This window comes from Lineus longissimus, chromosome 7, assembly GCF_910592395.1.
Source record: "Lineus longissimus chromosome 7, tnLinLong1.2, whole genome shotgun sequence".
NCBI lineage: Eukaryota > Metazoa > Nemertea > Pilidiophora > Heteronemertea > Lineidae > Lineus > Lineus longissimus.
This window is the reverse complement of record NC_088314.1, coordinates 10,287,915-10,305,782: the sequence shown is the minus strand read 5'-3', so window position 1 is coordinate 10,305,782 and position 17,868 is coordinate 10,287,915. Positions and strand designations below refer to the sequence as shown.

The 17,868-nt window shown below is 43.9% G+C and overlaps 1 protein-coding gene across 3 annotated transcripts in view; it reads right to left on the bottom strand.

Moving 5' to 3' along the window:
• LOC135490720 (uncharacterized) overlaps positions 1 to 17,868 on the bottom strand; it is an 80,892-nt gene that overhangs the window by 43,971 nt on the left and 19,053 nt on the right. For all 3 annotated transcript variants that reach the window (XM_064776114.1, XM_064776113.1, XM_064776115.1), the window contains 8 exons: positions 17,451 to 17,546; positions 16,900 to 17,109; positions 12,257 to 12,355; positions 10,809 to 10,979; positions 4,818 to 4,898; positions 3,852 to 3,975; positions 1,791 to 1,906; positions 1,389 to 1,494 (listed from right to left, as the gene is read on the bottom strand). In XM_064776114.1, the coding sequence (XP_064632184.1) occupies positions 1,389 to 1,494; positions 1,791 to 1,906; positions 3,852 to 3,975; positions 4,818 to 4,898; positions 10,809 to 10,979; positions 12,257 to 12,355; positions 16,900 to 17,109; positions 17,451 to 17,546 (1,003 nt within the window). The remainder of the gene's footprint in view (positions 1 to 1,388; positions 1,495 to 1,790; positions 1,907 to 3,851; positions 3,976 to 4,817; positions 4,899 to 10,808; positions 10,980 to 12,256; positions 12,356 to 16,899; positions 17,110 to 17,450; positions 17,547 to 17,868) is intronic.

Below are 17,868 nucleotides of genomic sequence, written 5' to 3'. Positions count from 1 at the left end.
TATATCAGTAACTAAAGAATTTACCTTGGTCCTCAAGCATTCCTTCAACCAAGCCCTGGTTATCAATCCCCCTATATCAGTAATTTAAGCATTTACCTTGGTCCTCAAGCATTCCTTCAACTAAGCCCTGTTATCAGTCCCCCAATATCAGTAATTTAAGCATTTACCTTGGTCCTCAAGCATTCCTTCAACCAAGCCCTGGTTATCAGTCCCCCAATATCAGTAATTAAAGAATTTACCTTGGTCCTCAAGCATTCCTTCAACCAAGCCCTGGTTATCAGTCCCCCTTTATCAGTAATTTAAGCATTTACCTTGGTCCTCAAGCATTCCTTCAACCAAGCCCTGGTTATCAGTCTCCCTATATCAGTAATTAAAGCATTTACCTTGGTCCTCAAGCATTCCTTCAACCAAGCCCTGGTTATCAGTCTCCCTATATCAGTAATTAAAGCATTTACCTTGGTCCTCAAGCATTCCGTCAACCAAGCCCTGGTTATCTGTCTCCCTATATCAGTAATTAAAGCATTCACCTTGGTCCTCAAGCATCCCTTCAACCAAGCCCTGGTTATTAGTCCCCCAATATCAGTAATTAAAGCATTTACCTTGGTCCTCAAGCATTCCTTCAACCAAGCCCTGGTTATCAGTCTCCCTATATCAGTAATTAAAGCATTTACCTTGGTCCTCAAGCATTCCTTCAACCAAGCCCTGGTTATCAATCCCCCTATATCAGTAATTTAAGCATTTACCTTGGTCCTCAAGCATTCCTTCAACTAAGCCCTGTTATCAGTCCCCCAATATCAGTAATTAAAGCATTTACCTTGGTCCTCAAGCATTTCTTCAACCAAGCCCTGATTATCAGTCCCCCTATATCAGTAATTAAAGCATTTACCTGGGTCCTCAAGCATTCCTTCAACCAAGCCCTGGTTATCATTCTCCCTATATCAGTAATTTAAGCATTTACCTTGGTCCTCAAGCATTCCTTCAACTAAGCCCTGTTATCAGTCCCCCAATATCAGTAATTAAAGCATTTACCTTGGTCCTCAAGCATTTCTTCAACCAAGCCCTGGTTATCAGTCTCCCTATATCAGTAATTAAAGCATTTACCTTGGTCCTCAAGCATTCCTTCAACCAAGCCCTGGTTATCAGTCTCCCTATATCAGAAATTAAAGCATTTACCTTGGTCCTCAAGCATTCCTTCAACCAAGCCCTGGTTATCAGTCTCCCTATATCAGTAATTAAAGCATTTACCTTGGTCCTCAAGCATTCCTTAACCAAGCCCTGGTTATCAGTCTCCCTATATCAGTAATTAAGGCATTTACCTTGGTCCTCAAGGATTCCTTCAACCAAGCCTTGGTTATCAGTCTCCCTATATCAGTAATCAAAGCAATTACCTTGGTCCTCAAGCATTCCTTCAACCAAGCCCTGGTTATCAGTGAGAATCTTTACAATCATTTGATCTCTTTCTCTTTGGGATTTTTTTTCTTCCGCCCCACTTACCTAGGAAAATTTGAAATATAATTGCGCACATTTTGTATGTATTATAACTTAGGGTCAGATTGGGTTTTTGCATTTGCCCTGCAATTATAGCAGGAACATAAGAATGAAAGTGTTATATTGTTTAGCAATGTGAAGAATTAAACAAAATTTATTAACTGTACATGCATGTACATCATCTACACCAAAACCTTAAACACTATTGGGGGATGCTCTTATTGACAGCTGTTTTTCTCTCCTGGATTCAGACCAGATTTTATGGATAAACTTGCAGGAAACTAAACGATAGAGATGCTTACAATAACTGTGTCCTCGAGTGCATCACCCTCCGCTGGGGTTGTCTGCCTCTTCACGCGGACAACTGCATCAGACATCATGACTCCATACTGGCCACCCCAAAACTTATCATCTTTGCCTGAAATTAAAAGATATGAACAATGATCCAAAAAAATGATGGTTTCAACACAAACTAGTAGGAAGAATATTTCCATGGTCAAATAAAGGGACAGAACGCCTATTCGGGGTATAAAAGTCCAACTATATTCATATGTGATCCGTGACAGCAAAACCAGGCGTATGTCGCACAGAAGATGAGCCTCAATGACACCAGGAGATAATGGAAGAAATTGATGTGCTCATATTTCACAAAAGGCAGACAATAGAGAAATGAACAAACAGTCTGTCTCAACCTGCCAAGCTCAGAGCGACATGCGCCTGGTTTTTCTGTGACGGGTCACATATACTTTTCTTACTTAAGTTTGCAGAATTGGGTTTATTACATTTAGACTCTATAGGAAGTCAATGGGTGATCACGTTAACACATTGTCTCCTTGGAGCCTACGGCCACATATAGCAAAGATACCGGGGGCTGGGATCTGAAAAGACACTGCTGAAATAAAACTTTTTCTGACTTCGAATCAGAATACTCAGCGTCAAGAGGAAATAACGTAGGAGGGACGTTCTATGGATATAGGTAGCAAGGTTCTCCTCAGCAAATCACTAATAACTTCCCCAAAAGTAATCGATATATAACAATAATAATAATAATAATGTGACGCATTTATATAGCGCTCCTCAGTAACGTAACTGTTAAAGCGCTGTGGGATATCATATTATTACCCCAGTCTCCACAGAAATCAATCAGGGGTTTCAAGGAGCAACCAGAAGGTGCTCACTTGAACTTGACCAGATATGAACTCAAATCGTGGCTGCTACATGTTGAAATTCTGCTAAACACACTTGCTTTGACGGTTTGGCGCTAACTACTCCCTCCCATAAGCATGTGTGAGCTTCTGTTTTTTCATTGCGTTTTGAAGACCAATTTTTTACTGTTTTGGTCTCCTCTGCTCATCGCATTCTCGCAATGATTTTAGGGAATTATAACCCGATCTTAGGTGCATTTTTCCATCGTTGAAAACGTGTCCCGACGTCAAATGTCGGACGGCGTCATTCCCACTGTCAGTCGACGTCACGCGTACCGTCCAACACTAACGTCACGCAGGCTGCACTGCAAATCACGCAAATTTAATTTCTCCTGGAGGCAAGACTTGATATGCGGCCCAGATATTGACCTGCGCAGAACATTTTTTTATTTCTGAGAGGAACCACTTCCAGTCTTAATGTCTATATGAGGCCAAAAAAATCAACTAAATCATCATTCGACGCTGTGTTTGGAATAATCAGTCAGACAATGGTGAATGTCATGCTACTGAAATCAATTTTGGGGCAAGTAAACGTCCCCGCAAGGTACAATTTGTGGTTGTCTTTTTTCAAAACTGTGTTTGGATGATGCCACCTTCGCCTGGGAGTACTACCCTCCTACGTTATTTCCTCTTGTCAGCGTATAATGCCATAGCATGAATATAAGTGTGTCTTCCATTTATAAACTACATTCCTACACACCAACTGTCCATGCTTCCATTGGTTAATGCAGTTTGTATGCCCTATTGTGATTTCACTAAAGTGTAAATAACAGACAAATGAACTAATTAAATAACAGACATTTTGTTCGATAATATCTCAGGTGACATAAACTGACTTAGAATACAATCACTTTCCAGTATATTTGTGCTAATTAGCGCAATTGGTGAAATTTGATTGGATCTGACTGCAGCACCCTCTTCTAAATGACCATCGAACCCAGACTTAATTGTGGTTTTTAGTCCAAACCACCAGAAAGCCCGCCAACAGCTTCACTGGTTAGAGGGAGGGAGGCCGGTCAACTGCATTTGCAGGACAATTGCTTTCAGCTGAGAGCACAATATCCTCATGTGCAAGTAGATGTTGACTACACAATTATTTTTAAGGTGTTGGTGCAGATTCTGAAGATATTCATGCAACATCCATGCCACTATACTTACCGCTGCTCGAGATGATGACAGCTCGTACGCCGGGGCCATAACCACTGAAGACAACAGACTGCTGTCGCCACTCCTTGTTATCATAGATCCTCCCAATCTCGCCACTTTCATAATGCTTTACATTCTGAAAGGAATCAACACTTTCAAGTCTGGTGCCGAAAAACCAAAACGGTATCAGGCGCGGATCCAAGGGGGCGCACCCGGCGCACGCCCCCCTAATTCCGGCACGGTGTAAAAAAAACACTGAAAATGGGGTGGGAGTGGTGCTTAATATTTGAAGATCAGATGCCAGGAAATCGCATATATGGAGTCTTATCTTTAAAAATTTTCTGGGGGAGGCCCCCCCAGACCCCCCGCCGTCGCTTCGCGCCTGCGGCGCCCCCCTTCCGAAATATCCTGGATCCGCCCCTGGGTATGAAGCACCAGTCAGTCAAGGCTCTGATGTCATAAAGCATGAATGTTGGTAAACTGTTGTATCTGCAGATAATGAGGAAGTTGCACAACAAAACCTGCCAATAGGGGGCCCTGCAGGCAAGTGGACCATGGTTGTACTGAGAAAGCCATTTCCCGGGTCAATAATTATTGAATATTTCATCCCTAAATTACTCTAGATGGGGAAATAGCACCAAAAATGTTGTTTCATTGGTCCTTAATTCTATTTTGTTGAGTTTTAGTGAGAATATCAACAAAACTTAATTTTAATGGAAAATGCACTGGACGTTTACCTTTTAGTACTGGTGCTGCCATCTGGATTTTTAGTTCTGCAGGTTCCTTATTAGTTATGAGATGAAACTCTGTGACCTCACTGTCAAAATCACCTCACTGGTGCTATGCAGTAATAACAAGGGTTCCGGGCCAATTTCAGGCTGTGTTAAAATATGTACATTAGGCACAAAAAATATTATTCAAAGCTTTGTACATGGTACTGTTTTAACCTAATTACCGGAGGTCAGGTGGTCTACTTACATCACCGTTCCCGTCAAGAAGAGCCGCCTCAAACTTGTAGAAACCGCCCTCACACACACCTTCTCTATACCACTCAGACACCTGCAACGAAGAACAAAATACATGATTGACTACATATCACCTACTTTTATAGAGGCAATCCGTCATAGTGAGCAGCTGGGAAACACTGAGTTTGGAGAATCTTCAATATGATTCTAAAACATCAACACAATTAAGGCAGAATAATCAGAAAACGAAACCTGGTGCAGGCCTGTGCTACAGAATGAACAAGTACAGTTTTGCAAGAAACTTCTGATGTTGCATTCCAATTGCTATGCTCTAATACATGACTGGAGAGTATTCATTCACATTCTGTCTCACTTTCCACTTGAGAGGTGGCCGACCCATATTTAAATAGTGTTATGCATGAGTTGGGCAGTGCAAGCTCTAATTACAGTAGAAGCTCTCTATTAAAGGGAACTGAAACCGCCAAGCCAGTTCGTATGACCTCGTTTTAATTTCCCGCGTATCGGGTGATCAGAACGAGGCATGAATGAAACATGGCGCCTAGCTGTCAATCATTGAGTGACGTCACTACTATAGAATTTACTACGAAAACTCATGAATGAAAGATCGCATGACTCACGTGATTCTCACATGATTCTCAATAATAACAAATTGAACTGCGCATGCTCGGGCACTGGGGGCGGAGCTACAAATCTGAACTCGAATAGGAAGTTGGAAGTTTGACTTTCTCGGGCGGTGAAAGTCGAAAAGTTGAATAAATCGCTCGGCGGTTCCAGTTCCCTTTAAGGACACCTTTGGGACTGATAAATGCTGTCCTTAATCATGTTAATGAAAAGGTGTCCTGATTATAGGGGTCAATTTCAATGGAAATTACCAACTTGGTACCAAATGCACGTGTTTCCTTCGTAGAGAGGGCTTCCTTAATGGAGAGCTATCTACTAAGTGAGCTAGGTTCCACTGCATATCTATAGTGCTAACTTGAAAATTGTTCCGTACTGACATGACTGAGCACAAAATTAACTGTACTAATAAATCTCATTTTGATAGTATCACTCTGTGACGTAGATCTGCTGTTTGTTAAACAAAAGACCTCATCTAAGTCAACAGCAGCTTTAAGTGGACTCAACTCAAAGGCAGAGTGACACTAGGTCGATAATGGCAAAAACACCTTGATTTATTATAAATTGTGACCTGTCACAGCAAAACCAGGCGCATGTCGCTCTGAGCTTGGCAGGTTGAGACGGACTGTCTGTTCATTTTTCTATTGTCTGCCTTTTGTGAAATATGAGCACCTCAAATTCTTCCATTATCTCCTGGTGTCATTTAGGCTCATCTTCTGTGCGACATGCGCCTGGTTTTGCTGTGACGGGTCACAATTGCAGTTTACAGTGTAAATGCACTATGCGCCTACAAAGCCTCATTTTGAATTTATTGGTGATAGTTCAAGGAATTGATACTGAACGGGACGTATCGGTTCAACATTGTCTCACCCAAACTGCGAGGGTGGAGCTCAACATTTTAGCACATTTTCTCAACAAAACCCTGAGACAACCAATACGTCCAGTTGATTGCACTATCAATTCCATGATTCTAAAACCAAGCATTGGCTTGAAAAAGCAATCACTAGTTCTGAAGGTGTACTACTCTCTGGAGAATGACACCTGCAGTAAAAAAGCAAAGCAAAAAAGGAAAGAACTGCATGCATATTACAAGGCATTTCTAGGCAATCACGGAGTTGGTTGACAGGATTATAAGACAGACTGCAAAAGGAGACCATGCAATATCAATTATGATAAATTTGATGCAACATCAAAAGGGTTAAGCATGGTCTGATTCATACGACTTTACTAATAATAATAATATAATAATGAATCTTTTATATAGCGCCATTCCGTGACACTATAGTTCTCGCTCAAAGCACTTTGGGACATCATATTATTACCCCGGTCTCCACAGAAATCAATCAGGTGCCTCAAGGAGCAACCACAAGGCGCTCACTTGAACTCGACCAGTAGGGGAACTAAGCAGTGACTCCACCGGGAGTCGAACCCACAACCTCTTGATCATGAGGCCGACTCTCTTCCACTGTACTACCGCTAACTACTTCTACAGCCACATGAGCGAGGAAAATGGTTGGCTTAACCCGGTCCCTGATGAAAAGGGAAATGCCCATGCTGGAACACTCTGCGTCATATACATGTACTATCTAATATCACTGATAAGCAAGGAGTTGCCATGCAGGGCATATTGGGAGAGGAATTTTTACAAGGATGTTTGAATCAATTGCAGTACTGCAGGGTAGTGGGGAATACTAAGGTTAACGTATACAGTACAGGCTCATGGCCCCAGTGGTAAAAGAAACATACCACTGCTTTGAAATAGGATATGCAGTGTTCTCCACAGGAATTTCTCAAGGTAGGTTGATACCCTTGATTTTCATGACGTTTTACCAGCGTGCAACACAAGGTAGGGTGGCCAGCAATTTGAGGTAGGGTCAGGCCCTATAGGAACCCTCTACAAAGTTCTAGAGCAAGGTAGGGTGGCTCTTCCAAGGTAGGGTGGTAAGCTGCCAAGGTAGGGTGGGCCACTTTGACAAAGAGCCTTGTGGAGAACACTGGATATGGACGAATGAGGCAGATGTCCCACACTGGACACTGCAGTACTGTATAAAATTAAATCAGATCAGACCAAACCTCAGACTCACAGGTCAACTGACCTAGGGGGGTCATATGTACACAGTTTCAGGTTCATAGCCCTATAGCGATAAAGAAGCATGCCACTCTTTTTGAAAAAGGACGACAACGACAGCCCACACCGGACACTGCAGTTCTGTGTAGACCCCTAACAGTGAGCCAAAAATGAAGAATCCAGTGTGCAAATCCAGTGTCCAGGATCCAGTAACTTCTAACACCTGCCATTTATACCGTGTCTTTTCTTACCCATCAAAATGAAGAAAGGATCTTCGGCAATTAGAAATCTCTTTCAATGATACACACAAATCTACATGGGGCTTCTTTTTTTTAGGGTCTAGGCGTAACCCTGTCTACTTTAAGGTGGCAATTCCATAGAAAATGAAGATTTGTGCTCATTTTCTATATAAAATAATGGATAATTCTGAGGATGATCATGCAGATTTTTACTTTTTGTAGTTGCCTTTCTGTTGTTTCATCTCCTAATTACAAGATAGTAACTTAATTTCTTTCCTACGACCATGTGACCATACTCTATTATATATTAGAATAAATACTACTAATACCAAAATAGTATAAAACTTTCACGTCAATATAATCCTACTCATATTGAGAGACCTTTAAAGAAAGGCATTTTTAAATGCCACAACTCCAAAGAAACAATATGATGAGGTTTTTGTCCACACAGCAACTTCACAATGTTTTTCCGTGACGTACCGGGAGAGATTTTTAGTTTCATTTTCAAAGTGCCACGAAAGTTTCCAGATCAGAATTCAATGAAACAGTGTGAAATACTTTAGTTTCACCAACGTAAGACTGGTCAAGTAATTACAAGACAAGTGACATAAAGGCCAAGCGAAAACTTGATGTTATGACCACTGGACAACTTGGTGTCATCAATTCATTGTCTAATCAAATTCAACATGTTGAATGGCAACAAACGACCGTGTGTATAATCTAGCTCGAATTGAATATTCAGAACCTGTCTTAGATTGGTGAGTTTAGAGTATCATGCCTACGTGAAGCGCACTAGAGCAATTTATCAGAGAGTGGTGATCGACATGCAGTGCTTCACTCAGGAGCACACGACATGTAAACAAGCTGCATGATATTGATACTCTCTGGAGTGCTTCTACATGTTAGTAGAGTCCTAGACCCATAGACCGGCAGCCCAGAGCATTTTAGTCAAACGAACGAGGTACCATTAGTAGTACGTCCACTACATGGAAAACCCCGGCATTTTTAAACCCCGGGGATACTCCGAACCAGAAAAAGCCCGGAGAAGACACGGCGCGGACTTCCACTACATGGAAGCAGTTACTGAACACGGCGACAGATGGCGTGGTCTATATGAAATTCCTGTAGAACTCTCCGATTTTTTGTTATTGTTGGAGTCGCGATTGACCGACACAAAATGTTCAATGTTAACCATTATTGCGATAGAGAGAAATATGAAATACAAATAATGTCGATGTCATCAGATTACAGGAGCTTCGCGGTTTTTCTGCAATGTTTACCTTTTTGACGCATGCGCAGTGGTAACCACGCCGCCTGTCGCCGAGCGTAGAAACTAACTAACGCCGGCGTTTTTGTGATTACACTACATAAAACGCTGTGCTTAAATTAGCCCCCATTTAGCCCTGAATCCATCGCCGTGACAAGAAAACACCGGCGTTTTCTAGCACCGGCGTTTTCTAGCACCGGCATTTTCGAGAGGAAAATTAACAGGCGTAAGCGCGAAAACTCCGGACCAACACTGGCGTTTTATGTAGTGTACGCGACTCTAATATCTGAATGTAAGGGGATCTAGGGAACAACTAAACATATGCAGATATGGATGTCTGCTGGAGACCCCCCACTGCATTTGGCCCCTGGGGACCCCAGAAGAGGCCCAAAAAAATGGCTGGTTCAAACATTGCTAGATACCACGATAATGATATATTACCATACAAGGAGAACGCGGGAAAATATTGAAGCTCTAAGAAGGACTAAGCCATGCAGTAACAGATGTTATTACCTTAAATGGGCTTGGTTAATGGCTAAAATAATAAGTGCATGATTAACAAAAACAGGTCAGTTTGAATATCGAATACACAATACAAGTACAGTAGAACCTCCCTTAGCGGACACCTCTCTACTAAGGACACCCTCTCTACTAAGGACACTAGCCTTTGGTCCCAAATTGGGTGTTTCCATTCAATTTGACCTCTCTAATCAGGACACCTCTCTATTAAGGACAGCACTTTTCAGTCCTGAGGGTGTCCTTAATAGAGGTTCTAGAACCTCTCTATTAAGGACACCCTCGTTACTGACAAGTGCTGTCCTTAATACAGGGGTGTCCTGATTAGAGAGGTCAAATTGCATGGAAAGAACCAATTTGGGACTAAAACGAGTGTCCCTGTTAGAGAAGTTGTCCTTAATAGAGTGGTATCCGCAAAGGGAGGTTCCACTGCATAACCAAACAAGCCGGCATCATCCTCGCACGCATTTCTCTGCCCAGGAGCTTGTACATGCTGACAAGTATGGCACCTCACCTGAAAAATGTGACCCGTCACAGCAAAACCAGGCGCATGTCGCTCTGAGCTTGGCAGGTTGAGACAGACTGTTTGTTCATTTCTCTATTGTCTGCCTTTTGTGAAATATGAGCACATCAATTTCTTCCATTATCTCCTGGTGTCATTTAGGCTCATCTTCTGTGCGACATGCGCCTGGTTTTGCTGTGACGGGTCACAAATGTTCCAATAAACTGCGGAGTGAATAAATTGTCCCCTGGGCGTTGTGCTCTCTTAAGACAACAAAGGCCACGGGTAAATAGATGGACATTTCCTACTATTGCATCAACTTTCAACTTTTGAGAGACCACTGTTGACAGACCACAGCTGCTGACCCTACAGGCTGCTAGATGATTGACTAGAGGTGCTGATGACAAAAGCTCACCCACATGAGCTGAAAATAGCTATCCAAGAGGACTTTTAGGGGTGTGATGGGTTTGGAGGTGATCACACCGCTGATAGCCTGCCATACTGATAATTTACTTGACCATTCGTGGTCGGTTCGACCTGACAAAAGGAAGTGAATCAAACATTCTAAAGAAGGAGTCTAGAATCATCAATCTGAACAGATCAAACAGATCAAACAGATACACAGATACAGGCCGCACTCATTTCCAAGTCTAAACGAAATTACTGATAGCTATCAGAAACTCAACGAATCCTTCAAATTTGACATCTATGAGGATGTTTCAAAAATAAAACTACAGAAAACAATTCACACTAAAAAAGAGACCACATCCTACCTGAATTTCCGGAGCAGTATCAAGGTATTCTGGTGGGAATAACTGTGTCAACTCAACAACCTGAGATTTGGTACACCACATGTGAGAAGTCGTGAATGCCCTCTCTGTTCCATGACCTCCCTCTGTAGTGGCAAATGTGCCTCTGGTGTTCCAATGCTTCATGTTACCCTCCTAGAAAAAAGCATAAGAGACAACTAGAGCATGCTTAACCCTATAACACCTGGAGGCGCCCTATGACTCCCGCCGCCGATCTCCCTGGAGGCGCCCTATGACGCCCGCACACCCATATTCAAATTTCGCGCGCTTAGCTACTGATCTCCTTCAGAGCGTCGCCTATTATTAATCTATGAAACTTAAGCTTTCAAATGCCGAAATTGCTGAAATAGATCGTTTGTTTGATTCCGATTTGGATGTACCCTATCTAATAGGGAATTTCATCTTCTTTTAAATAAACGGGACTTATAATACATTATTTGGAACTTTAACCTATGTCATTTTGTAAAAAACTGGACCCATCGCAAAAAAATGTGATTTCCAGGTAAAATCACGTCGGGGCCTAGGGGAATAAGCACTTGCGCTGGCAGTGGCTCTAGGTGTTATAGGGTTAAAGGGGTACGCCGTTCATAATTACTTGTGGTCCAGTTGATAGAAATCCACTAATACACAATGCCGTAGTGCAGTTAGTATGAATACAAATTTGTTTAAACTTGGTATTCACAGTATTTGTATATCAGTCTACATAAAGACAATAGCTGCGCTTACACCACGAAATATTGGTGGACCAATTGCACTTACACCACCACATTGCCGCGACAAATTGGTTCGGCAATCCATTGCCGATACAAATTGCCGAGCGAATTTGTCCCACCAAGCTTGATGGTCCAAATTCGCCCGGCTTGTTAAAAGCTCGGCTTTGTCGTGGTGTACGCGCAAATGGATCGGCAATTAGCTAGTTAGATGGTTCGGCTCCAGGCGGCGCTTTCGAAATGGCGCTTTCTGCCAAGGCTTTCCGCGTTCTGCTTATTGTTTGCGCGCCATCTGTAGCCGGATTTTATAACTAGCTGCAGCGCTGGTGTAAGCGCTTGGTGGATTTTCGATGGTGCGGCATTGGTTCCCGAACCAAAATGGGTGGTCCATTTTCAGGTGGTGTAAGTGCGGCTAATGTTGAAATTTATATTTAGCCCTATAACACCTGGAGGCGCCAGAGGATACCCGCCACTGATCTCACTGGAGGCGCCCGATACTGTGATCATAATAATGTGATGTAACGTATATGTATGTAATCACAATGTAAACTCAAAAAGACCTCAAGTGGATTTTTGTACCTCTCAACTTTAAACTATATATATACTACTACTATTTTGATAAATGGATTACAGCTACTGGGTCTACTTTCTCTATGATAAAACCATGTGAATCACTGATACATGTACACAGAAGGAAGTTACCTCAGCACTTGCATTCTGAAGAAGATTTTGCGACCAACCAACAATGGCCATCTGCTTCTTGATCACGGTTCTGCTAAGAGGCTCAGCTTCGTCACAGAGCTGCAACAAATAATGGTAGAGTTTAGATGGGCTGGAGGGGAGGAGGGAAGGTTGGTGGTCGGACCATCACTGGTTAGTCTTGTCCTTGAGCATGACAACAAAGAGCGTTGTGGTCGGACCATCACTGGTTAGTTTTGTCCTTGAGCATGACAACAAAGAGCGTTTGTGGTCGGACCATCACTGGTTAGTCTTGTCCTTGAGCATGACAACAAAGAGCATTGGTGGTCGGACCATCACTGGTTTGTCTTGTCCTTGAGCATGACAACAAAGAGCGTTGTGGTCGGACCATCACTGGTTAGTTTTGTCCTTGAGCATGACAACAAAGAGCGTTTGTGGTCGGACCATCACTGGTTAGTCTTGTCCTTGAGCATGACAACAAAGAGCGTTGGTGGTCGGACCATCACTGGTTTGTCTTGTCCTTGAGCATGACAACAAAGAGTGTTGGTGGTCAGACCATCACTGGTTAGTCTTGTCCTTGAGCATGACAACAAAGAGCGTTGGTGGTCGACCATCACTGGTTAGTCTTGCCCTTGAACATGACAACAAAGAGCGTTTGTGGTCGGACCATCACTGGTTAGTCTTGTCCTTGAGCATGACAACAAAGAGCATTGTGGTTGGACCATCACTGGTTAGTCTTGTCCTTGAGCATGACAACAAAGAGCGTTGGTGGTCGGACCATCACTGGTTAGTCTTGTCCTTGAGCATGACAACAAAGAGCGTTGGTGGTCGGACCATCACTGGTTAGTCTTGTCCTTGCGCATGACAACAAAAAATAAGGTTGGTGGTCAGACCATCACTGGTTTGTCTTGTCCTTGAGCATGACAACAAAGAGCGTTGGTGGTCGGAGCATCACTGGTTAGTCTTGTCCTTGAGCATGACAACAAAGAGCGTTGGTCGGACCATCACTGGTTTGTCTTGTCCTTGAGCATGACAACAAAGAGTGTTGGTGGTCAGACCATCACTGGTTAGTCTTGTCCTTGAGCATGACAACAAGGAGCGTTGGTGGTCGACCATCACTGGTTAGTCTTGCCCTTGAACATGACAACAAAGAGCGTTTGTGGTCGGACCATCACTGGTTAGTCTTGTCCTTGAGCATGACAACAAAGAGCATTGTGGTTGGACCATCACTGGTTAGTCTTGTCCTTGAGCATGACAACAAAGAGCGTTGGTGGTCGGACCATCACTGGTTAGTCTTGTCCTTGAGCATGACAACAAAGAGCGTTGGTGGTCGGACCATCACTGGTTAGTCTTGTCCTTGCGCATGACAACAAAAAATAAGGTTGGTGGTCAGACCATCACTGGTTTGTCTTGTCCTTGAGCATGACAACAAAGAGCGTTGGTGGTCGGAGCATCACTGGTTAGTCTTGTCCTTGAGCATGACAACAAAGAGCGTTGGTGGTCGGACCATCACTGGTTAGTCTTGCCCTTGAACATGACAACAAAGAGCGTTGGTGGTCAGACCATCACTGGTTAGTCTTGTCCTTGCGCATGACAACAAAGAGCGTTGGTGGTCAAACCATCACTGGTTAGTCTTGTCCTTGCGCATGACAACAAAGAGCGTTGGTGGTCGGACCATCACTGGTTAGTCTTGTCCTTGAGCATGACAACAAAGAGCGTTGGTGGTCAGACCATCACTGGTTAGTCTTGTCCTTGAGCATGACAACAAAGAGCGTTGGTGGTCGGACCATCACTGGTTAGTCTTGTCCTTGAGCATGACAACAAAGAGCGTTGGTGGTCGGACCATCACTGGTTTGTCTTGTCCTTGAGCATGACAACAAAGAGCTTTGGTGGTCAGACCATCACTGGTTAGTCTTGTCCTTGAGCATGACAACAAAGAGCTTTGGTGGTCAGACCATCACTGGTTAGTCTTGTCCTTGAGCATGACAACAAAGAGCGTTGGTGGTCGGACCATCACTGGTTAGTCTTGTCCTTGAGCATGACAACAAAGAGCGTTGGTGGTCAGACCATCACTGGTTTGTCTTGTCCTTGAGCATGACAACAAAGAGCGTTGGTGGTCAGACCATCACTGGTTTGTCTTGTCCTTGAGCATGACAACAAAGAGCGTTGGTGGTCGGACCATCACTGGTTTGTCTTGTCCTTGAGCATGACAACAAAGAGCGTTGGTGGTCGGACCATCACTGGTTAGTCTTGTCCTTGAGCATGACAACAAAGAGCATTGTGGTTGGACCATCACTGGTTAGTCTTGTCCTTGCGCATGACAACAAAGAGCGTTGGTGGTCGGACCATCACTGGTTAGTCTTGTCCTTGAGCATGACAACAAAGAGCGTTGGTGGTCGGACCATCACTGGTTAGTCTTGTCCTTGAGCATGACAACAAAGAGCGTTGGTGGTCGGAGCATCACTGGTTAGTCTTGTCCTTGAGCATGACAACAAAGAGCGTTGGTGGTCGGACCATCACTGGTTAGTCTTGTCCTTGAGCATGACAACAAAGAGCGTTGTGGTCGGACCATCACTGGTTAGTCTTGTCCTTGAGCATGACAACAAAGAGCGTTGTGGTCGGACCATCACTGGTTAGTCTTGTCCTTGAGCATGACAAGAAAGAGTGTTGGTGGTCAGACCATCACTGGTTAGTCTTGTCCTTGAGCATGACAACAAAGAGCGTTGTTGGTCGGACCATCACTGGTTAGTCTTGTCCTTGAGCATGACAACAAAGAGCGTTGGTGGTCGGACCATCACTGGTTAGTCTTGTCCTTGAACATGACAACAAAGAGCGTTGGTGGTCGGACCATCACTGGTTAGTCTTGTCCTTGAGCATGACAACAAAGAGTGTTGGTGGTCGGACCATCATTGGTTTGTCTTGTCCTTGAGCATGACAACAAAGAGCGTTGGTGGTCAGACCATCACTGGTTAGTCTTGTCCTTGAACATGACAACAAAGAGCGTTGTTGGTCGGACCATCACTGGTTAGTCTTGTCCTTGAGCATGACAACAAAGAGCGTTGGTGGTCGGACCATCACTGGTTAGTCTTGTCCTTGAGCATGACAACAAAGAGCGTTGGTGGTCAGACCATCACTGGTTTGTCTTGTCCTTGAGCATGACAACAAAGAGCATTGGTGGTCGGACCATCACTGGTTTGTCTTGTCCTTGAGCATGACAACAAAGAGCTTTGGTGGTCAGACCATCACTGGTTAGTCTTGTCCTTGAGCATGACAACAAAGAGCGTTGGTGGTCGGACCATCACTGGTTAGTCTTGTCCTTGAACATGACAACAAAGAGCGTTGGTGGTCAGACCATCACTGGTTTGTCTTGTCCTTGAGCATGACAACAAAGAGCATTGGTGGTCGGACCATCACTGGTTTGTCTTGTCCTTGAGCATGACAACAAAGAGCTTTGGTGGTCAGACCATCACTGGTTAGTCTTGTCCTTGAGCATGACAACAAAGAGCGTTGGTGGTCGGAGCATCACTGGTTAGTCTTGTCCTTGAGCATGACAACAAAGAGCGTTGGTGGTCGGACCATCACTGGTTAGTCTTGTCCTTGAGCATGACAACAAAGAGCGTTGGTGGTCGGACCATCACTGGTTAGTCTTGTCCTTGAGCATGACAACAAAGAGCGTTGGTGGTCAGACCATCACTGGTTTGTCTTGTCCTTGAGCATGACAACAAAGAGCGTTGGTGGTCAGACCATCACTGGTTAGTCTTGTCCTTGAGCATGACAACAAAGAGCGTTGGTGGTCGGACCATCACTGGTTAGTCTTGTCCTTGAGCATGACAACAAAGAGCGTTGGTGGTCAGACCATCACTGGTTAGTCTTGTCCTTGAGCATGACAACAAAGAGCGTTTGTGGTCGGACCATCACTGGTTAGTCTTGTCCTTGAGCATGACAACAAAGAGCGTTGGTGGTCGGACCATCACTGGTTAGTCTTGTCCTTGAGCATGACAACAAAGAGCGTTGGTGGTCAGACCATCACTGGTTTGTCTTGTCCTTGAGCATGACAACAAAGAGCGTTGATGGTCGGACCATCACTGGTTTGTCTTGTCCTTGAGCATGACAACAAAGAGCGTTGGTGGTCGGACCATCACTGGTTAGTCTTGTCCTTGAGCATGACAACAAAGAGCGTTGGTGGTCGGACCATCACTGGTTAGTCTTGTCCTTGAGCATGACAACAAAGAGCGTTGGTGGTCAGACCATCACTGGTTAGTCTTGTCCTTGAGCATGACAACAAAGAGCGTTGGTGGTCAGACCATCACTGGTTTGTCTTGTCCTTGAGCATGACAACAAAGAGCGTTGGTGGTCGGACCATCACTGGTTAGTCTTGTCCTTGAGCATGACAACAAAGAGCGTTGGTGGTCGGACCATCACTGGTTAGTCTTGTCCTTGAGCATGACAACAAAGAGTGTTGTTGGTCGGACCATCACTGGTTAGTCTTGTCCTTGAGCATGACAACAAAGAGCGTTGGTGGTCAGACCATCACTGGTTAGTCTTGTCCTTGAGCATGACAACAAAGAGCGTTGGTGGTCAGACCATCACTGGTTTGTCTTGTCCTTGAGCATGAGCATGGCCTCAAGATCACTCTCATCACTTACTTTCTGTTTCATGTCATTCTCAGCCTGAATCTGCGTGGAATCCTTATGCTTTTCTTTATAGGAATCACCAAGGACAGCAAAAGCACAGATCATCCCACTCTTCACACTGATATGCAGGCGGCTGTTTGAAGCTTTAACTGGACCAAGATCAGCATAGCGAGCAGTATAACCTGTCATGCGTTTGGCCTGGGTGGAAAACTCCTTGCTTATCTACAAAATTAAGATTAAATTACTAATAATTAGATCTTTGTCCCAAGACAGTTTTTTGTCACATCAAAGTCCCCCCCCCCCAGCTTGTGTCAAATTTAAGCGGGGTTTACTGCATGCATAGTATTTATCATTTTTGCCTCTTCCTATTGGTTAAATGGCAATTCAACCTACCTGCTAGCGCTGTTGGTGAGAAGTGGAAGAACCATCACAAGACACCAACCGCACCAGCAGGTCATTTATAACCATCAGATAACTGCTTAGGCTGAACATGGTTTCCCTGTAGCGGTGACAGCAGTGGGAAAATGTGCCTGTGGCATCAGGCCTTTTACCACAAAACTTACCTGTGCCGTAAAGTCTTTGCCATTGATAGTGACACCAGCTTTTTCTCCGACGAAGTGGACACGCACGGTGAGGGCTTGACTAGGCATGTCAGTCAGCTGAAAGAAGTGGTGAACCATCTATACCCTTTCGATGAAGAGCTTCTTAATTTTCTTAATGAAATGTACCGAGGACACTTTGGTGTGACAGGGCAATGTGAAAGGAAGAATGCTCTTAACTATCTTATCTGAAATATTAGCAAATGATTTTTATCTCAGTAAAGATAGAGAACTGACTAACAAAAAAATTATAAGTAGGTTTGGCTTATCATGATTTTGACATACTCCCTCATGGGAAGGTAAATGTAACCCAGGCTCTTTTGAAAGAGTTTTCTACCTTACTAGACTGAACAAGGTATTACAAATGAGTTTGGCTTATCAT